The sequence below is a fragment of the Phyllostomus discolor genome, chromosome 1 (assembly GCF_004126475.2).
Source record: "Phyllostomus discolor isolate MPI-MPIP mPhyDis1 chromosome 1, mPhyDis1.pri.v3, whole genome shotgun sequence".
Classification (NCBI taxonomy): domain Eukaryota; kingdom Metazoa; phylum Chordata; class Mammalia; order Chiroptera; family Phyllostomidae; genus Phyllostomus; species Phyllostomus discolor.
In genome coordinates this window covers 142,334,773-142,358,517 of record NC_040903.2, presented here as the reverse complement: position 1 = coordinate 142,358,517, position 23,745 = coordinate 142,334,773, and the positions used below count along the sequence as shown (strand labels likewise).

Genomic DNA, 23,745 nt, shown 5'->3' with positions numbered 1-23,745 from the left:
AAACTTCAGTACTTTGGTGGTTTTTAATAAGACTATTTGCAACATGCAAGCTGGTGCTACTCCATTCAGTAAGGAAAGGGACTCTGCAAGTGTAAAATATTTTTCATGAAAGACTTGGTCAAAAACCTATGGATAAGTGACATTTGAAAAGTCACAACTGAGAACTGAAAATCAATAACCAGTCAAAAGGATATCTATTCATTGACAGACTAAATTCTCCTTATGTTAGTTCTTATAGCAGTGAACAAGTAGGGTGGAAGTATGGTTAAAGGTCAATAAGTAAAAAAGCGAGATGAATGGAAAATATCTTTTTCATAATTCTTTGAATTTTCAGAAAAAAATTCTAGCTTCAAGTAAAATCTTACAGGAGTCTAATTAAGCACTTTTACTGCAGGATGAAGCTATAATTAAAGCTTTACCTTATATGGCTTCCTAACTTGCAGCTGCAAGCTGAATGTTTTAACATATCATCATATTGGCATTAGATTGACAAAATGTAGTAATCATTTCCTTTTGTGTACTGAGACATCAAGACCATGCATATTTTAATTCATATGTTAGCTGATACAGACATAATTATTAGAGGTTACAGGGAATGTATGGCATTGCAATTTTTTTCTATTCCCCCCTTTTAGGTAATTGAATGCTTGCTTATTTTGAATAAGTGTAACTTGACACAAATGAGCTAAAACAAGGACTTAAAACAGCAGGGGAGATGGAAGAAAATAGGACAAATTCTTAAGCTCTATAGAGCATAGAACAATTTACTATTCTTAAAGATGAGCTTTGCAAACTTGAGTGGCCACTGCACAATTGTTACTTTCACAGAAATATTTGAATTTATATCCTTGTAAGAAGTTAGACCACTATCTTCCTTGGTTTAAGTTCAGGAATAGAAGCATATCCAGCATTGGAAATCTGACATTTTATTACCACCTAAATATACTCTCAAGGCTATAATTGCATGTTAAATTCTTCCACATATACACTTCAGTTGAAAGCAAGGGGGAAAAAGCCAGCAAAGGTGGTTTGGGGGTGGTGGGCATGAGGAACCATGTGAGCAGGTTGGAACTGTCGGTCCTCAGGACTCTGGGGCTGAGTCCAGTAGAACAGCTGGGTATAGTCACCCAGAGCTCTGCTACGTGGGGACTTGTTTTCATTTCAATGAAGGGCTACAACAGACCTTATCTATAAAATTAAATAAAAAGGTAACACATGAGTAGGGTACATGATACTGCTATTAATCAAAGAAGCCCAGTCTATTGCTCTAAAATGATTAGCTGTAGATGAGCATCTTCATCTTGGACTTTCCCAGCAGAAGGGAGGTCTGCCAGAAAGACTGGGTCATTTCTAGGGAGGAAAAGTGTTAGAGATGCACTGGTGTGTTGAAGGTGGCTGGAAATAGAAACCAGAAAGGAAGAGTAACAGCTAATGAGCACTTGAGTTTGGCAACCAAAATGAATCTTTTCCTTTTTGTTAAATTCTCATGGAAGATCTGAATTCAGTTTCCCAACTAAGAGCTTCACTGGCTTTTAAAGGAGAATCAGACATACTTGCTGCAGTCTGCAGTTGTAGAACTGAGCAGTATGTCTGCAGAATTAGTGACTTTGTTTGCTCCCAGAAGCTGGAAGATCTCCTGTGCTTCCAGATTCCTCCTTATCACCTAGAGGCACATACACCCACCGAGCCCCATAGCTCCTGAAAGGAGAGACCAGAACGCTCTAAGGTGACCTCTTCTTTTCCTACCACCTTCTGGCAAATGACTACTAAGGAGGTGCCTTACTCAGAGGAGCATTGGCAGGAACTCGACTCTGTAGTAGTGGCCTATAACCTTTGTCCATTTCTCTCAGAAGCTGTCTTCACTGGCTTCCTCCCTGTGGGAAGACTTGAGAAGATCATGTAATGCTGCTGGGGGTTAGTGCTTGGCCAGGCCAGGTGCAGAACTGCTCTTGGTTGACCTTAACTCTAAAATCTGAGCTTGGCTGGCTAAACCTGTACCCTAGGTAATCTTTTGTCTTTGTTTCTATTCATTTAAAAAGAAGTGAAAATGTAGAAACAGACATTTGTAGGATAATTTTTTAAAAGGCTACAATATAGGAGGGCCCTTCTAGGTCATATTATTAAGTACATAGTATCTAATTCTTTTTAAAGTGTACTCAGGAGGATGGAGCAAGTTTGAACATAAATACCTACATGCAAGAACAACTCAAATGCCCTGTTTTATTTAATTCCTACCACTTTCTTCCCATTTTTAATAGATTTAAGTAGCAGTGTTTCCTATAGGTTAAGATTAAGAAGTCAACTGGTCTAAATAATGTAAAACAAAAACTACAAAAGCCATTAAAAAAGAAAAGAACAGAGAAAAGAAGAAAAGAAAAAGATAGCCCAGATCATCCAGGTCCAACAGGTCTTAAAAATGAAGGCTGGAAACACTGGAGAGATTTCCCTTCTCAGCTGGGAACCTGGCCAAGCCACCCCACAGGGACTTGAGCTCCGTGATTATGAGTGAAAGTTGCATTGTCTGCCCCTGTTTGCCCTCTTTCTGTTCTGTTCTCTAATTTTAGACATATTGTCCTGGACAGCATCCCTTAACAAAAGCAAGCGCTCAAGTCTTAAATCTGACATTTCCCACACTAAGAGAAGAAGTGAGATTCCCTACCACCATCTTGTAGGTTAGTAGCTTTTATGTAAACACAAAAAACATTATGGGGGATTGGAACCATATCACTACTAATTTCTTTATAATTTTATCACACTTCAATTTTCAAAGCATGCCAAAGCCTATTATTAAATGATCTAAAAATGTGGTTTCTGACTAGCTAAAGACTTACTGAAAACTAGTACTCTGGGCAGGAATAAGCAAATTTTTTTCTGTAAAATGGCAAACAGTAAATATGTTAGGTTTTTTGAGCCATAAAACTCTCTGGTACAACTATTCAACTCTGCTGTTGTAGTATGAAAGCAGCCATAAGCAATATGTAAATGAATGGGAGTAGCTGTGTTTCAATAAAACTTTATATAAATGAACTGGATTTGGCCTGAGGCCTGCAGTTTGAGTACTTCTGCTTTAGGGTCATAATGAATAAGTTATCATAACTGGCTAGTACCAGCACACAACTAATTTTTTAACATATACTGTTCCTCTACATTAGAAAAAAACTAACAATGAGCAAAAGGGAATTTTACTCATCTAAATAACCCAAAATTTGGAATACATGATTTAGCAATAGGGTATTATACTCCACAAAGAAAAAAATCAGTTAATGTTTGCTTCTATGTTTAATGAATCACATTTCCTGAGGTGACTATTCTTAAAAACCTAAAAAGTATAATAACCATATCTATGGCATGACTTATAATTCTTAAAAAGCAAAAGTACTAAGTTAATTTACACTGAATACTTACTCTGTGCCAGACACTATTCAACATGCTCTACAAGAACTGACTAATTTAATCTGCATGCCAACTTTGTGAGGCAGGGACTATAATCCCTACTTACAGATGGGAAACGGAGGGCCATCTGTAAACAATCTGGCAGAAATCATGAAGCAAGTAGGTGAAAGAGGTTGGATTCAAACCCAGGCATTCTTGCGCCTGATTCTGTGATTTTAATCACTACCCATCAGAGAGGAAGAGGAAAAGGAAGGCAAGTCAATGCTCAGCCCTGGGAATTCCGCCTCATGGAAACATACTTGACCTGCTGTGCTGCTTACCATGTGTAGGGTAGCATGCCTAGTGTTTTACCTATGACATGTTAATCAATCCTCCCCATGGTGCCATATGGGGAGAACTATTATCTTATTTTATGAAAACAAAAACCATGGCATAGGAAGGTTAAGAACTGTGCAAGGGCACACACCTAGTAAGTGACGGAACCGCCTATGCCAGTTCTGTTGGGACTACCATTTTGAAAGCGAGGGATCACTTTCTGAACAGGATTTGCAGGAGGCTCGCATTCCTGAGGAGGAAACAGGGCCGCATTCCAGACTAGCAGGCAGCGGGCACTCTCTTTATGATGCAGGGCCATGTATGTGACAGAGGCCTCTTGATACTCCACACCCCACCCCCAAATGAGAGCTGCATCACAGGATTGTATAGAATTCAGTTGCTCGAACACGGTTTTGACTGTGCAGTTCTTTGTTCAGCTCCTCTTTCCTCGCTTGTCCAGGTATCATGCAAAACTGAGTTCATCAAGCTCCCTGAGCTTTCCTGGCATCTGGGCATTGTTCCAAAGAAGGGGCTATTGCCACACACTTTGGATCATTTCACTATTCTGACCTGTCTTAGATTACAGCTATGAAAACTCCCTCTTGGGATCTACCTTGACTTTTGCTGTGTCTGTCAGCCCTTCCCCACATACAGGGGATTGTAATTACAGATAGCTACTCTTCTCATCAGAGAGTTTGCCCTCCTACATTTTCCTATTTGATCTTGGATAATATTCAAGAGAAGAGAGGAAAACTCTTCTTGTACGCTATCATTTTAAAACCAGAGATCTAATAGATGCAACTATGATTTTTTCCCTATTAAAGCCAAATTAATCAGTCATTTTTTCATTTGCAGAACAGACTTCAGCCTGGATTAACTATCCACTAATCACACATATACCCCTTGTTCATTATGCCCAGAATTTTAGTTTCAGTTTTTCTAAGGTAACAGTCAAAATACATTTAAAGGATCATTCGGCAATTAAATTTGACAATGTAGTGTTTACCGTATTTGTGATCACTGTTATCTCTTACATTCTACTCCTCGCCTTTGGGTTCACTTTGCTTCACGCTGAAGTACCTCATTTAGTAGTTCAGAAGGGGTTGGAAAGTACCAAATAATCTTTGTTTGCCTGAAAATATCTGTTGTTCTTGTACTTCTATATTATAATTCTTCTGGGTATGAAATTCTAGATTGACAGTTATTTCTAGAAATGCATTTATTGACTCCTGCCATCTTTTGTTGTTGATGATAAGTCATCGGTTTGTCTTTCCATTGTAGGAAACTGTCTTCATTCTCATGTCTTCCTCTTCGAAACTCCTAGCAAATAAGTGGTAGAGCCTATCATTCTATCTTCCATGTACAACTGCTCCTTTATGTTCTTCATGTCTCTGCACTACAATATATTATCAGTGAATTTCTCATTATCTTCCAATTCATTAATTCTGTCTTTGATTATGCTCAGCCTAGAGTTTTTTTTTCTATCAATTGAGTTTATTTCAAAGACTATATCTTTTAATTTACAGAATTCTTTTTTTGCCCTACTACCTCATCTTTCCATTTCATTTTGGTTTTGTTTTAGAACATTTTGCTTTTTTCTAATTCCTTTTTTGACTATTATAAACATACTTATTTAAAAGTCATTTTCAAATTGCTTTATTATTTTCATTTCACTTGGAATGAATTCAACTCTGAACACTTTTTCCCATATACTATAGGATATTTACATGTGCATTCTTTTTAAGTGGGATACTTTAATTTCTTCCTCGTTTTTCTCACTATGTACAATTCTCCCTTTGTATAATTTTATTGTGTCCTGTATTGGTCCCCGAGGCAATTAGGACTTGAAGTGATGATGGTCTGAGGTTCCGGTCTGGGGTGCTATTCTCTGTGCTGTGTCGCAGAGCCAGTCTGAAGTTGGTGGGCTGCTGGCTCCAGATCTTGTGTGGAAGGCTGCATCTGTTTTTTTTTTCTCACCTCCCCAGGGATGCAGATACTTATAAGCCACTGCCCCACAATGTAGCTTGTTTTCGGACTCCTTGCTTAGGCAGGGAAGCCTTGGTTCCAAGCAGCAAGTGTGTCTCTGGTCTTCGGCTTTGCATAGGGCACTTCTAGTCACTGCTACAGAACAGAATTCAAGCTACTTATTTCCAGATCTATAACCCAGTAGGCAAGCAGTTTCATTCCTATTAATTTGTGACTCTGTTATGTTTCCATTTTATGCATACACTTCTCATTTTTTTTTCTGAAAGTGGTTATATCTTTTAAATTTACTCTATTTTGCATGTTATGGTGCAGAGGGAGTCTCAAAATGTAAGTTTACAAGGTCAAATTGCTCCAACATTCAATTTTCAAAACATTCACTTTTATCAGTGCAGTAATCCAAAAATGTTACAATGTTCAGCAGTGTTAATACTTATTTTTCCCTTTGTTTTCACCAACTGATTATGTCTTACTGACAGATTTTTTTATTCACCTAAGCCTGGCTAATTGAAAGTAAATGGCCTTAAATGAAAAATTTCAATTTCTTATTTTAAAACAGGGGAGGGGGAGAAAGGGTTGAAAAGCAGCAGCAATGCCATGATCCTGCCTACTATCATCTGTTTTAGAACTTAAAACTCCTGCAGTTTTTACCTAATCTTAATTAGAGAGAAATTGAGCTATTTGTGTACATATATACTTTTTACAGGATGAAGTTGAGATGTATAATAGGTCCAAAAGAGGGGAGTTGTAACTTTGGAATTATTATTTTTTTAATATTTTATTGATTATGCCATTACAGTTGTCCCATTCCACCCCTTCATTCCCCTCCACCCTGCAAGCCCTCTCCCACCCACATTCCCCCTCTTTAGTTCATGTTCATGTGTCATAAGTTCTTTAGCTTCTACATTTCCCATACTTTTCTTGCCCTCCACCTGTCTATTTTCTACCTACCATCTATGCTACTTATTCTCTGTACCTTTCCCCCCTCTCTCCTTCTCCTACTCCCCTGTTGCTAATCCTCCATGTGATCTCCATTTCTGTGGTTCTGTTCCTGTTCTAGTTGTTTGCTTGGTTTGCTTGGTTTGCTTTTGTTTTGGGTGTGGTTAATAGTTGTGAGTATACTGTCATTTTACTATACATGCTTTTTATCTTCTTTTTCTTAGATAAGTCCCTTTAACATTTCATAAAATAAGGGCTTGGTGATGATGAACTCCTTTAACTTGACTTTATCTGAGAAGCACTTTATCTGCCCTTCCATTCTAAATGAAAACTTTGCTGAATAGAGCAATCTTGGATGTAGGTCCTTGCCTTTCATGACTTGGATACTTCTTTCCAGCTCCTTCTTGCTGGCAAGGTCTCTTCTAAGAAATCAGCTGACAGTCTGATGGGAATGCCTTTGTAGGTAACTCTCTCCTTTTCTCTTGCTGTTTCTAGGATTCTCTCCTTCATTTTAATCTTGGCTAATGTAATTATGATGTGCCTTGGTGTTCCTCCTTGGGTCCAACTCCTTTGGGACTCTCTGAGCTTCCTGGACTTCCTGGAAGTCTATTTCCTTTGCCAGATTGGGGAAGTTCTCCTTTATTATTTGTTCAAATAACTTTTCCAGTTCTTGCTCCTCCCCTTCTGGTACCCCTATAATTTGGATGTTGGAACGTTTCAAGATGTCCTGGAGGTCCTAAGCCTCTCCTCATTTTTTGATTTCTTGTTTCTTCATTCTTTTCTGGTTGATTGTTTCTTCCTTCTGTTCATAGGTTGGCTATCTCTTGGTCACTTAGTTGTATTTACTCTGGAGCTGTGATCTGTTCTTCCATTTGGGCCATTGTTTTTTGGCCTTGTCTTGCCTGTTACATATGAGGGGTGGAGCCTTAGGTAGTCACCAGGGCGAGGTCACTGGGTTGTGACGCTGTATGTGGGGACAGGGTCCGAGAGGGAACAATGGCACTTGCTCCACTCTCTGTTGGATTTCAGTCCTTTCTGCCACTTCCCCCAAGCAAACCAGGTCTTTGTGGTGCTGATTCCCATGTGGGTGGGCCCGTGTACATTCTAGGACCCTGTGGGTCTCTCCAACGAACTCTCCTGTGAGGCTGGGAGTCTCTCCCTGCGCCTCAACCCCCACAGGTGTTTTCAGTTGGTGTTTGAGGATTTATTTCCTGGTGTTGGGACCCTGGGTTGTGCGGTCTGTCTTGAACCCCGATTTCACCTGGTTTACCTGTGAGTGAATGTGGGACCACCCAGCCAGCCAGCCATCTTGTGTGCAGTGCCTCACTTCACAATCGCTATCTCGCTGGGTCTGCCCATTGCCACCCTGTACCCGGGGTCTGCCAGCCACTGCCTGCACACCTAGGGTCCACCCACTGTCCTCTTGTGCACCTGGGGTGCCTTGCAAGCCCAGTGCCACAACTTTTTGTGCCATGACCCCTCTCTGCCCTGCTGCCTGACTCCGCCCTTCCTACCAGTCTGGATAAATGTATCTATTTTAACTCCTTGGTTGTCAGACTTCCATACAGTTTAATTTTCTGTCAGTTCTGGTTGTTATTTTGTTTCTAAATTGTTGTTGTCCTTATTTTGGTTGTGAGAGGAGGCACAGTGTGTTTACTTATGCCTCCATCTTGGCGGGAAGTCCTGGAATTATTTTCTTAAACATCACTGAAGAAAGCTTTACTACATTCTTCCAAGCCTTTTATTTCTCAAAAGGAGATTTAAATAACTTGTCCATATACCAGAAACTCAAACCCAGATCTGTGTAAATTTTTTTATTTTTAATGTGTACCATACCATACCAGGGAGAGAAGGCTTATGAAATAAAGCTTTCACATTGATACAGAAGACACACTAACAGTTGCCATATGGAAGGGAGTTGGGGGACTGGGTGAAAAGGCAAAGGAATTAAATAGTACAAATTGGCAGTTATAAAACAGTCATGAGGATGTAGAGTACAGCATAAGGAATAAAGTCAATAATACTGTAATAACTATGTATGGTGTCAGGTGGGTAGTAGACCATTATGTTGCACACCTGAAACTAATATAATGTTGATTGTCAACTGTAATTGAAAATAAAAAAAGTTTAATAAAGTTAAATTTTTTAAAATTTAATTTTTTAATTGAATTTATTAGGGTGGCATTGGTTAATAAAGTTATATAGGTTTCAGATGTACAATTCTATAGCATATCATCTGTATATTGCACTGTGTTCATCATGCCAAGTCAAATCTCCTTCCATGACCATTTATCCCCCTTTATCCTCTCCACCTCCCCCACCTCTTTCCCTCTGGTAGTCACCATACTGCTATCTGTGTCTGTGAGGTTTCTTTCTTTTCTTTTTTAAAGATTTTTTTAAAGTACTTTCCTTTTTTTTTAAAGATTTTATTTATTTATTTTTAGAGAGGGAAGGGAGGGAGAAAGAGAGAGAGAGAGAAACATCAATGTGCAGTTGCTGGGGGCCATCATTTGCAACCCAGGCATGTGCCCCGACTGGGAATTGAACCTGTGATGCTTTGGTTTGCAGCCCGTGCTCAATCCACTGAGCTCTGCCAGCCAGGGATTGTGAGGTTTATTTCTTAATCCCAGTGCTGCAACCCCTCTCCTAAAAAACCAAAAAACAAAACACAAACAACCCTTCTCAGAGGGGCTAACTGTACTTGCAGGGAGATAACAAACAAATAAACAAACAACAGGGAGAAAAGCACACACACTTAGAAATATAGAAAATTGTTGAATTAACATGGTAACTGCATTTCAGGTGCTCATGTTGAATCACCTCTAAATGTACATTGAGTTAAAGAGATAAGTCCAACCAGCTACTCTGAACTTGTCTGCAATGAGTATGTGTCAAATAAACTTGACCAAGACATGTTATATCAAAGCTGAAAAAGGAACTGCCAGTCTCTCAGGAGGAATATCACCAAGTTATTTACAAGTAGGGCATTAAAATTATTTTCTGAGGTGTTGGGAAGGAAAATATCAAGGGAAATGATGACTTTTTAAAATAAAAGCAAATGTCCTACAATACTTTCATCATCAAGAGCTTTAAATTTTAAATACTCTAAGACTTCCTAGACACTGATGAAGAACCTTTGTAATTATTAAGAAAAAACAAATCCCTTAAGTATAGAGAAAGGGCCAATGTATAAATATCCCAGATGGTAAAGTGAGGAACTTCTAGCTCATGTAGCACACGACAAACCCTGGGTCTCCCTAAAAAGTTCGTGTGTTTCTAAATTTAAATGTCTTAAATTGTAGTAGATTTGTCCAAGTAACATAGTCTACAGGAAGTATTTGAATGTATGTTTTATGAAAGAGAAAAATCAAATGTAGGGCAATATCACACAATAGTGTGATATTACAGCTTTTGGAACTGTTTAGGGAAATGCTATGGCAGGGACAATGATGGCTCTAATTCCTGGAACCTAGGAAATGTGTTACCTTATGTGGTAAAAGGGACTTGCAAATGTAAATGAGTTAAAGATCTTCAGAAGAGAAGATTATTCTGGATCATCTGATGGACCCAATATAACTGCAGGGTCCTTATAAGAGGGCCGTAGGAGTGTAAGAGCCAGAGAAAGAGATGAGAAGATGCTACACTGGGGAGTTTGGAGATGGAGAAAAAGACCACAAATCACAGAATATAAGCGGCCTCTTGTAGGTGGAAAAGGCAAGGAAACAAATTCTTCCCCAGAGCCTCCAGAAGGAACATGGCCCTATGACCTGTTCTAAACTCCTAACCTCCAGAACTAGGAAATAACAATTTTGTGTTGTTTTAGCCACTAAATTTGTGGTAATTTGCTACAGCATCAGCAGGAAATGAATACAAGTGGCTGAGATGGTAAACTCCACTGCGGCTAGAAAAGTTAAGACGCCCATTAAGTTTAAGACAAACACTTGCTTCTAAATGATTTAAGCCTTTAAAAATATAATATATGCTATCTTATTCAAGTTTAAAAGTCAAAAGCTTAAAGAAAATTCACAAGGATAATGTACTGATACTATAAAAACTTTCTTAGAATTGCAAAAGTGTTTTTCCCCATTTTATGTACTGTCTAAAAACCCCTAATATTCCTGGAAATCAACCATCAGGACAAGCTTTTGCCTTTTATCACAGATGTGTGAATCTACTTTGACCTTGTGAAAAACATTCTTTTTTTTCATGTCTCCACCTCTTATAATGGGAGCTGGGAAGAAGATCAATAAAATCAACCAACTGTAAAAATAAGGTCCATAGGAAAGACTGAAACACTGATAAAGGGAATGATATATAATCGTATAAATAATCACAAGGAGATTAGCTCTTGTGCGATATTTGTATGTGAATCATGGAATGCCCCTGACTTTTGCCCAATGTATTCCATCCTGTTTAATTCTCCTTGCTACAAGGGACATATGGTTGATTGTGACCAAAATGTTCTCAATCAGGTTCAGTGAAGGAGATAGATATTAATTCCACTTGAAAGTTCTTTTCTTTTGGGCATAGCATTATGGGTAATTATGTCAGTTACATTTACAATAGATTTTCTCAAAGTGTCAATAATCAGTTTCTGCTTCGACATCTAAACTCAAAAATAGTCTGGGTATTCCTTACTGTTATATTGTCCTTTTGGCACTGTTAATTTAAATAAAAGAAAAACAAATATATACTTTTCCATGAATTGTATCCAGAGTTTGAAAGTGCACAGGTGCGCACACATACTTGCCATCTCACAATTTAACCACTCAACAGTTGAGCACACTAAATAAGTCCTTACGCTAACAAAGACTTGTCCTCATTTTTCTTTTTCCTAAAACATGTATTTTATCTCAATATAATGATATTCTTACTTTCTTGCTTTCCTGCCACTCCTGCATTGCAACTGAAACATTTATGATTAATGTGCACTCACAATTTGAAAATGTTGAAACAGCCCCTTTCCCTTTCCCAGGTATAACCTAGTGAGTGGTTCATGGAACCTAACGCAGCATCGCCTTTGGATACTATGCTTGTATAGAGCCAGAACAAAAAGCCAAACCAAACCAAACCATCCAACAGCTAAGCCAGTGTTACTTGTTATGCCTGTTTACTTGACAGTGAGAGAAGGCTACAGATGGGCAGTGTAAAGGATAAAGGTGAACCAGAGCTTGTGGATAAGCCACAGATTTGTAAGTTGATCCTTGGTAGACCAGTCACTTCCATTATTAAGAAAACCATTAAGCTGGTTAGACAGGAGGACAGGTTTTAAACAGCTTCCTGTTAGACTTGGTTATTCCTCTCCTAGTTCTTGAGATCCTTAAGCATTTGACTCTTCCTCCATAAATAGGAGCCTCTGCTTTGCTTAGTATCCCTGAGAGTCCCTGCCCTTCCTAGCAGTTTGTCTCATATATTTTTTCTGTGTGCATCTTTAAATGGCTAACCTAACATTATGCCTTTGAGAGCTCCCATCTCAAATTATCTTAAAGTCCTCGTAACTGTTTGGCCATCATACAATTTATGTGCCTACACAACAATAAACTTCTTTTGTTTTCCATGTTTGTTATGGTGGCTAAAAACTGGGAGGGTTGGTGCCCCTGAAGGTTGCCAGATAAAACACAGAACACAGTAAGATTTGCATTTCAGATAACAATGGATAACTTTTTAGTATAAGTATGTTCCATGCAATATTTGTGATATGGGACATATACTAAAAACAAACAAACAAACAAAACACTACTCATTGTTTATCTGAAATGCAAATTTTACTGTCTTCTATTTTTGTTTCTTAAGTCTGTCAACCTCTAATACTCTTGCTTCTTGCAGGACGCCTAATCAGCCCAATCCTGGGTAGGCATATTGCAAGTAGAGAGGTGAGCAACATTCGGTCTTATAAATCAGTGTCCAAATTTCAAATAACTACCAATGCTAAATCTAGTGATTTAATCTTACTTTAATAATAGAAGTTTCTAGAAGCTTAGGATAGAATGTGGAAAAAAAGCACCTCATTTTAGTTAGCACTCCACTACAGGTTTTTGAAATCTCATATTCCTGTGCCGTCTCTCAGATTCTTTGCACGAGTTCCTTAACTCTATTTCAGGTAAGGAATAGGCCTTGGAGTCTGAAAATTATATTCTGATCTGCTCTCCAAAAGGTATGTGCTCTGAATGGTTTCCCCAGAGGTAGGGATGATTTTGACAAAACACTAAATGACCATTTTTAGAACCAGTTACTGTTCTTGAGAATTTAAGCTTCTCTTCACTAAAATTCCATGTAATTTTTAGTTCTTGATGTTTCTATATTACAGCAGAACAGCAACCTTTAAATACCAGCTGATAATTTTTGTTTTTCTCAGTCTATGTGAACTAAGAAAAATAAGAACAATGTAGTATTTTTTTTTTTTTGTAAATAAAGGTACATGTTTTCAATTTAAGGAATGGCATTTTATTCTCAGAAATTGTGTCCTTTTTTTTTTTAACCATTAGTATGAAACCTCCTTTTCCGAAATTATGGTAACACTTATTATGAAGATTTTTAAAAAATGTTCTTACATAGAAAACTGGTTGGCAAACTTACTGTTTCCCAAATAAAAAAAATTGTTTGTAAATCTAAAATTATAGACACCATGCAGCATGGCTTTTCTGTCTGTTTCAGAAGTACCACTTCATACCTAACAATACTGAACAATTTTACCTTTGATCCCTGTAGCTCCATCTTGGCTGTGCAAAGAAAACCAGACTCAAAGAAACATTCTTGGCTGAAGATACGTAGGTGGGAAAAGAGATTTCTATTATAAAGTTCATGAAACATGCTTTAGATTTTTTTCTTTCCTACAAGGAGAGTTGAATGATGTGTCCTGATCTCTTGCAAAGTGTTACGTGATGTAATTTAAAAAAAAAATTATTGTTTATACTATTACAGTTGTCCCACTTTTTCCCCCCCATGCCCATCTCCAACTAGCCCACCCTCCCACTTCCATAATCATTCCCCACACTGTTGTCCATGTCCATGGGTCCTTCATACATGTTCTTTGACTAGTCCCATCCCCTTCTTTCAAACAGACCACACCTCCCTCCTCCCCTGTTATAGCTGTCAGTCTGTTCCATGATTCCATGCCTCTGGTTCTATTTTGCTCATTGGTTTATTTTGTTCATTAGATTCCTCTTATAAGTGAGACCATATGGTATTTGTCTTTCACTGACTGGCTTATTTCACTTAGCATAGTAGTCTATAATTTAAACATCATTGTCTTGGTAAGGCCGCAGTAACATATACACTCAGGAAATGTCAAACATGAACTACAACACATTCAGCATTCTATAAACCACAGCAAACAACTCAGCATTCCAGACATTGGAAATGTCTATCCTACAGCTCAGTTCATTTCCACTTGGAACAAAGAAATTACTTTTTTAAAATTTTGCAATCTTTATGACCAATGTGGATTAGGAAAGTTCAAGAACATTTGTCACTTTTTTCATGAGATAAGTGGCTTTCGAAAATGTCCTGGAAGAAATCATGTAATATGAATACACATACTGCAGCTTTCAAGTATTTAATAGAATATTTGGACATTTACTGGCACTTTGCAAAAAATATCATCTGACTGAATATTTAAAAATTCACTTTAATCCCCAACCATCCATCCCTTCAAGGTATACATTACTACCCACAAATGCAGAAAAGCATAGACCAACTAGTGCAATAACGTTACAGAGCTAATGAGTAACATCGTCAAAGGCAGGGGCAAGTGAACCCATCTGCTCTTTTCACTATATCAGGTCGTGCAGTTACATCTTCCAGTTGGTTCTGAAAGTAGGCATGGCTCTCATTTATTGCAGGTTACTTAACCATGGGGTAGACAAAATACATTCATGATTCTTGTCAAGCCAATAAATGATACCATAGAAGGGTCCTTACATAGCCTTGGTTTGGTTCAAGACTTAGACAGAGAGAGATGATTCAAAAGTGCTTAATATACAAGTCACTCCTGGCTTAGGATGACTAACCATAACCCAGCAGCTGTTTCACAGCATGCATTTCAGCGTGTATCTTACAGCCAGTGAGCAATGAAAAAGACAAATATCACATCTGTGACCCAATTTTTCTTTAGTTACTAGTCATTTATATCATGCACAGAGCTGGATGGAACCTAAGGAAATAGTCCTTGGTTACTTCAATTTTCTCACTTAGAATAAAAGCATCTGCTTTTGATTTACCTCGTGGGAACAGGATGAAGCTGGATGGCTGACTCAGAAAATATGGTAATGCTGTCCTAAATTTAAACAATAAATACATAAAAGATTCAGATCCAGAGATATCTTGTAGCTTCTGCCAAAATGTCCTGCTAGCAGTAGTGCTCAGCTGATGTCGGATGGTGGTGTCAGTAGTTCATGCAGCACCGTAAATGCCAAAACTGCTTGACGCAGTAGTTATGCTACTGGATTTCCAAAAACTAAAACAAAAAATGCCTCCTAAGCCAAACTTTCCAACTGTATAATTTAAATACTTATTTTTATTGATGTATCTTTTGTTTCTTAATTTCTTACTTTCTCCAAAGGCAAGTCTTTAATGAAATATCATGCTGTCTAGGAAAAGATGGTGTCAGCTGCAATGAGGAGGATGAAGTAATAGAAGAGTGGATGACAACAAGTCTGTGTGTATACACGTATATGGTTAGTACAATTAAAAGTCATTTATGGAGAACTTTCAAACAGAATTTCTAATTTGATCCTCATAGATACAGAGGTAGGCAAAAGAAGGTTTACAGTTGTGAGTACATGAAACAGTTTACTTTTGTATTATTTATTATTGTTTTATTTGTTATTATAACCTACTTTTGCCCACCCCTATATATTGTCAAATGATATTATCTCCCCTTTGCTTAGTTCAATCAATATAAGAAAGAGACTTGTGCTTGTTAAGGGAACCTGGAAGTCATGGATGGGGAATAAGGGACCAGCCTTGATGGAAGCACTAGCTCTATCCCATATTAGCTGTGGGGTCTTGGGCAAGATCCTCATGAATCATTTTCCTGGTTTGTACCATGGTGGAAGACAGCTGAAGTGTGCTATTGTGTTACTTCTTCAAGGACAACAAAAACTGTCACTAGAGGACCTATGACATGCACTCCTTGATTTAAAGAACTATGAGGAACCTCTCACGTCAGTGAGCCAGCAAGGCAGGGTGGCCCCATCTGAGCTGCATCTACATGTAGGCATCAAGAGGCAGCAATGTAGCAGTTTTAATACAACTGAACTCTTATGTGAATTATGATCTCTGATCCCAAATCAGGGCAAAATTACAGATGAATTTATTTTTAAGAAATAAGCCCTGGTAGCCCTGGCTGGCGTAGCTCAGTGGATTGAGCACGGGCTGCGAACCAAAGTGTCGCAGGTTTGATTCCCAGTCAGGCCACATACCTGGGTTGCAGGCCATGGCTCCCAGCAACCGCACATTGATATTTCTCTCTCTCTCTCTCTCTCTCTCTTTCTCCCTCCCTTCGCTCTCTAAAAATAACTAAATAAAATCTTTAAAAAAAAAAAAAAGAAAGAAGCCCTGGAGGGAGCATGTGTAGGAGTGTGAGGTTCACACTCCACAAAGCCATTATCCATTGACAGAAAACATTCAAATAGAAGGAAAAAATATAAAAACTAAACTACAGTCAGTCATAACACCACTTAACAACGGAATATGTTCTGAGAAATGCAGTGTTAGGTGATTTCATCATTGCGCAAACACCGTAAAGTGCAGTGACACAAGCCTAGATATTCTGCCTACTACACAAGTGAGGCTACAGCACGTTACTGTACTGAATACTGTAGGCAATTGTAACACAATGGTAAATATCTGTGTGTCTAAACACACCTAAACACAGAAAAGGTACAACAAAAATATGGTAGAAAAGATAAAATATGGTACACCTGTATATGGCACTGCAATGAATGGAGCCCGCAGGACTGGAAGTTGCTTTGGGCAAGTCAGTGAGTGGTGAGTGAGTGTAAAGACCTGGGACATTACCGTACACTGCTGTACACTTTATAAATGCTGCACACTTAGGCTACACTCATTTTACAGAAGAAAAAAGAGTAAATCAAGCACAAGAGAAAATGATGCAATTAAGAGATGCAGTAAACATGGAGCACACGAGGCTGCTGGTGTGACACGGCATACTCTTCTACAGCAAACTTTTTTATAAGTAGAAAGAGTACACTCTATAATCATGATAAAAATTATAGTATAGCCCTGACGGGGTGGCTCAGTTAGTTGGAGCATCATCCCATGCACCAAAGATTGCAGGTTTGATCCCTGGTCAGGGCACATACCTAGGCTGCATGTTCGATACCTGGTTGGGGTGTGCATAGGGCAATGGACTGATATTTCTCTCTGTCTCTGTCTCTGTCTCTGTCTCTCTCTGTCTCTCTCTCCTCCCTCCATCCCCCTTCTTTTTACTCTAAAATTAATAAATATATCCTCAGGTGAGGATTTTTAAAAAAGTGTAGTAAATACATAAACCAAAAACATAGTTGTTTATATATCATTATCAAATATTATATAGTATGCATATTGTGTGCTATACTTTTCATTAAATGTTAGTGGCTCTAGGTTTCTTTAGACCAGAATCCCCACAAACCTGTGAGTAATACATTGTGCTACAACATTAGGATGGCTGTGATATCATTAGGCAATAGGAATTTTTTTTGGCTCCATTATAATCTTACGGGACCACCATTGCACACGCAGTCTGTTGTTGACCGAAACATCACTGTGCGGCATCTGACTGTACTATACTAACGTACTGGAAGTAAGAATGGCCATATTGATCACTTCTTCCCTTATAAGAACCCCGTTATGAACACATGCTCATTTTATAATTTAAGTACTATCTCACCTTACACATGCCCAAAGGGCAATATTTCATAGGTGAAATATTTGCACATCTCACCCAGGGATGACCTTGCATTGTTTGGAAGAAAAGTACAATAATACAAAGTCACACTTTGAATCTTAAGATTCTATTCCATCTGAAGGGAATCCAGATTAAAGCCATTTAGTTTCCCTTTAGCACACCAATCGGAGGGCCAGACCACTATGAAGGAGACATCAGAGACATGTGTCCCTGGATTTCTAATAGAGCTCAGAAGCCTGTGCCATCTGAAGGGCTGTACCCAAATGGGCAGTGCTTAAGAAATACCTTTTGATGAGGACAGAACTTCAAAATAGCCTGTTTCATGGAAATATATTCTGCCACATCCCAAATTCTGAATATAGCTAACATTAAATAAAATTGTGAGGATTACCTGTCGCACTAAGAAAGGGCTCTTTTCATCATGCCCTTGTCTATCTGGCAACTGCTAACCATCCTTTAAAATGCAGCTCAGTAATCAGCTTGGTGTGACTGCACTGTGTTTTATACACATTTACATCTGATGTCCCCCAGAAAGGTAAGTGAAGTTGACAAAGGTGACTACTTTGCTGCTGGGTGTCCACAGGCACAGCGTGCTGAGGAAATGCTTATGGAGTAATGAGGAAATGTGTACAACTGGGCCTCAGACAATATAGGTAGGGCTTGTGGAAGGGTGACCTGTATTAAAACAGGTGAAAGAGTAAGAGGTAACTGAATGAATTAGCCAAGGGTTTTGGGGCTTAGAGTTCAAGAAAATACTAGGACATGCTTTATTTTGCACAGAACCTTGCCTTGAAGAATATATCATTTATTTCTTGCAAGTAATTTATAATACTTATTAAAAAAGAAAACGGTTTGTAAAGAGTCTACTTTGTGGTTCTAACACAGAAGTTGCAAATACCACTAAAAATTTCCACATTCAGCTCTGGCTGGTGTGGCTCAGTGGATTGGGTGCCAGCCTGTGAACCAAAGGGTTATTGGTTTGATTCCCAGTCAGGTCACATGCCTGGGTTGTGGGCCTGGTCCCCAGTAGGGGGCGCACAAGAGACAACCACACACTCATGTTTCTGACCCTCTCTTTTTCCCTCCCTTTCCCTCTTTAAAAAATATATATATTAAAAAAAAAGATTTCCAGAGTTCACAGTATTAATTAAAAAAAGAAAAATAACAGATCAACAGTAGTAACTACAAAGGTTCAGTGTAAATAATATAGCAATGGGGAGCCACATAGGATTTCCTCACATTTCACTGAGAAGAACGAAGAAAGCAAAAGAACAAAGTCCCCCTTGGGACCCTCACTTAAGGTGACACACCCACTATCTAAATGGGTACTACTATTTGAGGCAGAACATGTTTCTTTGAAATGATTTAGTTGAATACAAGTCTCCCTTCTGGAGTCTAAAGTTCAACACATATTAATTCTGAGGCGTCTCTGAAGTACAAACATATTATCACATATATATAACAATATAAAATCATCTCTGTTTACAATAAACAGAGAGAACAAAGTCACCATCTCAGAAGTACGACCTACATGAACCTAAGACTCATTTGTAGCAGTCAGACTGGCTCCACCCCTCTGCCTTTGATGTCTGTAGGTTGCTTGGTAACTTAGGGACCCAGCACCAAATGAATGGCTTTGCATTTTTGAAGGTGACTGGCCTTTAATGAACTAAAAGAGGGACAGAGTGAAAGTTAGGAATGACCACGGCTTGAGGACTCTGTCCTAGCTTACTGGTCCTCCAGCCATCCAGGGAAGAAGGGATGCTGACAGAGGTATGAGAAGAAACCACTGCTTGCCCCTCACACTGGCTAGAGCATCCTGCCCCCTTCCAGTGGATGCGGGCCCTCACGTAGCCTTGTAGACTTTACACAGGCCTCCTGGAGCCTGTAACCGGCATCAGAGGATCAAAACTTCCCAGTCTGTCCTCTGGAGATAAGAAAATATGTTTGGAAGGAGAATTTCAAACATTCCACACAATCTATTTCTGTGTAACTGACTCTCCCCAAGGGAAAAAGAAAAATCTGTCATGTGGCATGTACACACAATACAGATGAGAGAACTGCATGGAACTGTAGATACTTAAGTGATAACCCTACTTGAACTGGTATTTTAAAAGAAGTGTGGTTCAGCAGGAGTCATGCAGACTCGCTCCCAGTCCTCTGATCTTGGGAAAGTCGTTCAGACTCAGTGGACCTCAGTGTTCCCAGTGACAGGATGGGACCAGATGCAAAACACCTGAGAGAGATGCCCAGCCTGGTGCCATCATCTTCCCCATTCACTAAAATAGCCTCATTTTTATCTCTTTAACATGGTGAAGTTCTGATAAACAAAAACAAACAAACCCAAAACCCCAAAAGTGAAATGATTTTAAAGGTCTCTGGTGACTCCATCATTCTTAGGTCAAAAAAACTTAAGAGTTATTCTTCATTATATACTTGTGATAAAACTAGGGAAAAAATTAAAACCACCCATAATCTCTGGTCCTGTTTTCTTACCTAGGTATTTTTATACCTAGGAATAGGCTGGCTAAAATATTTTCAAAAGTTCTTGCACAACTCCAGGGGGCACTCTTCATACCAAAGACAACGCCATTGGTATTCCCTGGAGCATGGCACTCAGTGGTCCTGAGGAAGGTGCCCTTACAGAAGAGTGCACCTATGTTTGAATCTCATCTCTGCCAGCTATGTGACCCTTGGCGAGCTATTTAATAATCTCTCTGATCCTACTTCCTTCTCTGTAAAATGGAGATAATAAGTTGTATTTCCAAAGGCTGCTGTAAAAGCTAAATGAGATAACTTGTAAAGAACCTGGTGGAGGGCAGCAAACCAACACCAATATTAGTTCTCTAAAATCGCGAAAACTACCACACTACACAGTACACAAAATGCTGTGTCTAGGACTATGAGAAGAGACCAAAAGACACTGTGAAACTGGGAACAGGAATCCCATCTAAAACAAAGATCTGAAGATGGGGTAGGTGCTCCAAAATTTAAAGGAGTCAGAATGTAGTGACCTGAGAACCACCCAATTTTTTAGTAATTGTGGTAACTGGAAGAAAGGAAGACTAATTAGAACGCTAATTTATCAGGGTGTGCTGGTACAAGTGTTATCAAGGATAAGCAACTGTTTAAACAAGACAGGCTGCACTCATTAAGGACGTGCGTGCTTCCAACAAATTACAACATACCTAGTTCCAAATTCTTGCCTTCCTTTGGAATCCAGGGCCAAATGCAGTCAACATCTAACTGCACTAAAGCTTTTGATACTTAAATTCAAAAGTGATTAACATACATAACAAGCTACATGTTAGGAATTACAGATTCTGAAGATGATAGAACTGGAAGGGATTTTAGATACTGTCTAGCCTGACTTCCACATGCTACACTTGGGAAAACTGAGGTCTGATGAAGTTGGTAATTACACCTGTAGTCACAAAAGGCAGAGCAGATTCTGGTACTTGGTCTCATTAACTTACTATCTTAATGCAGGAAATCAATCTTCAGATTTATTAAATACATATAGCAACATCTGAACATTGGACATACAGATTCCTGTCTGAACTCTGTGTAATTTGGGGCTCATAGGGCAAATGAGGAAGACATCTGAAGGGCTGGGACAATGGTGACAGAAGTGGCTGGTGGGACTGTGTGGGAAGGCCTGAGGACACTCAAGAAGGTAAATGAAGAGCACACAGAAAGGCAGTGTGGATCTGCAGCCTGGGATTTGGATGGGGAGGGGGCAAGTAGGGTCCACAAAGAGACCAGATATAGAGCTATTCTCCATAGCCAGGAGGTAGCACAGTGACTAGCACAGAGTAGGTACTAAGTACTTGTTTGTCGTATAACTGGATGATGAGCCAAGAATGAATAAAATAATGAAAGAACCTGTTGGAGAGGAGAAATGAGAACTTCGGACAACAGAGAAGAGGACTGCCTAGTGTCGTCCTTTAGGGGAGGGGGAAGAGAAGAGCCATCAAAATGGTCCCTAACCTTAGCAGGGAGAGGGTAGCTCGTTTCCTTCGCAAGGGCAGTGGAGTGAGCCACTTGTCCTCTGGCTTCCACCTCAGGTTTCCATCCTGGGGAAATGAGGAAGTTTCCACGGCCCCTCTACGCTCAGGATAGAATGCTAAGAAGTGAAATGTTCATGGGGAGTTTGTCTCCAAGGACAACAGAGAAATTTCAAATTCATAATGTCACAGTAGTTATTATTATTTTTATTATTATTATTATTATGTTTCTCAGAGTAAGATTTGCTTTGTCACAGGGTAGTGTACATCACTTAAAGGTCTTGGGATTTGATTTAGAAGAGAGGCTATACTTCCTTTTATGCGTATGTTTTATTTCTGATTAACTTAAAGGGTGGCTCAAGTATAAAGATATAATTCACTTTTTTAGTACATAACAATCTTATCAACAATAAATGTTCTTTGTGTCTGTGCATTATTATGTGTGTATCGATGTATATGTATGCATATATTTATGTACATACATATTCAATGCATGTGCACAGAGGACTGTATGTCATCAAAGAGGTAATCAAAATGTCGCTCTTGGCTATCTCAAGGTAGTGAGATTTCAACTGCTTTAAAACATAAACCTTCTCAAACCCTATTCCTATCCCTAACTATCGCATTCGTTTTAGAGGAGACCCTATGCTTAAGTGCTAGCCAAGCAAGCTATCGAGCATATTGACATGGGTGGGGAGGGTGCTTCCTAGTAGGCACTGTCCATTCTCATGCAGCCTTCTGTGGGCCTAAGCCTGGTGTGCTCTGACCTTCTGCCGAGTCTGCCAAGGCAGGACTTTCAACACAGGGTTCATTTGATGAGCACTGATGCCACAGACGTTTTCTAAATAGGAAGGAGTTAGTGTTGGCCAGTCCCTTTCCTGTTAACATCTGTGTCTAACTTCTGGCCACTTTGCAGTCAAGAGGCACCATCCATCACCTCTGATATATTTTTCTAAGGCCGAACAGAGAAACTATAAGACAACTGTATATCAATGCCCAAGAAAGGCTGATCAAGGATCCTATGATATAAGCAAGTTCCTGTTTAAGAGAAACACTAACACATCAGTGAATAATAAGAAGTGGACAGTGTCTTCTCCAGACAACATCTAGCAGACTAATGACAAAATGACAATGAGTGTATCAGTTACTGGGACAGAGTGATGGAGCTCTGTCCCATGTTCATATGAAGATACACACGGGCCAAAGAACATATGTAATGTCTCTAATGTGACTCTCATTTGACCCTCGATGAAGATACATTTGGTGAATTAAAAAACAATTCTCTCAAAATCAGGAGATCAGGTCAGTGAAAAGACCAACAATGTAAACACTGTCCTCCAACGCACAGAGTGACTGGCAAGGCTTGTTTATTTTTGGCATGGTTTCAATTCCCTAAAAAGAAATACCACCTAAAAGAAATGTGTTAAGCACCCACTTAAATGTTTCTCATTAAGTTGCTGATTCTGGCACCTGGCCCTCCAGGCTGGCTTACAGCGCGCATCCCGACTTGGGTCTGCACGCCATGCAAGAAACAAAAGCTATCTGAAAGGCAGGGATGACATCTGTAAGAATTTTCATATTAATATTTGTAAAATATCTTGAGAAGTAACAGGAAAAAGCAACCCAGAAAACAGCATTCTGCAACAAAATTACAGAAATGGTAGTAAAGAAACCAAACTGAAAGGTTTTTCTGATAGAGGAACAGGTTTATTCTTATAGTACAAATAGTCTCAGCTAAGTGGCTCATTCTTCTCATGAGACCAGATTGTGGGTAAGTGTGAAAACACACCACTCTGTGAAAATACACCACTGTGTGAAAACACACCACCGTGTGCAGACTGGGCATACAATGAACCCACTCAACGTGGTTCTCATGAAGTCTAGTACCTTGCTTCTTTTCTTTTCTTTTTTGCCTCTATGCTGCAGAACACCTAACTTTTTATGTAAAAGTGTGTCTCAGGAAACAGGATGACTGAAGTCATACAAATGCCTACTTACCTCCCATGATTTTAGATTGGCAGTTAATAAACTCCGGCTTCCTGTCGGTGAGGTACCTCTGGCAGGTGTGGTGGAGGATCTGGAAGAAGGTGCATTTTTCTGAGGCTGTGCTGGCTACCCACTGGTCAAAAGCATTTTCAAACAACAAATCAAACTCTGCAGAGTCCTGGAAAAAAACGGTGAAACAACTACTGATCTCAA

The 23,745-nt window shown here is 39.1% G+C and overlaps 1 protein-coding gene across 3 annotated transcripts in view; it reads right to left on the bottom strand.

The window, feature by feature from the left end:
• The window catches only part of STXBP6 (syntaxin binding protein 6), a 243,683-nt gene that overhangs the window by 29,760 nt on the left and 190,178 nt on the right, over positions 1-23,745 (bottom strand). For all 3 annotated transcript variants that reach the window (XM_036029635.1, XM_028507537.2, XM_036029642.1), the window contains exon 4: positions 23,545-23,710. In XM_036029635.1, the coding sequence (XP_035885528.1) occupies positions 23,545-23,710 (166 nt within the window). The remainder of the gene's footprint in view (positions 1-23,544; positions 23,711-23,745) is intronic.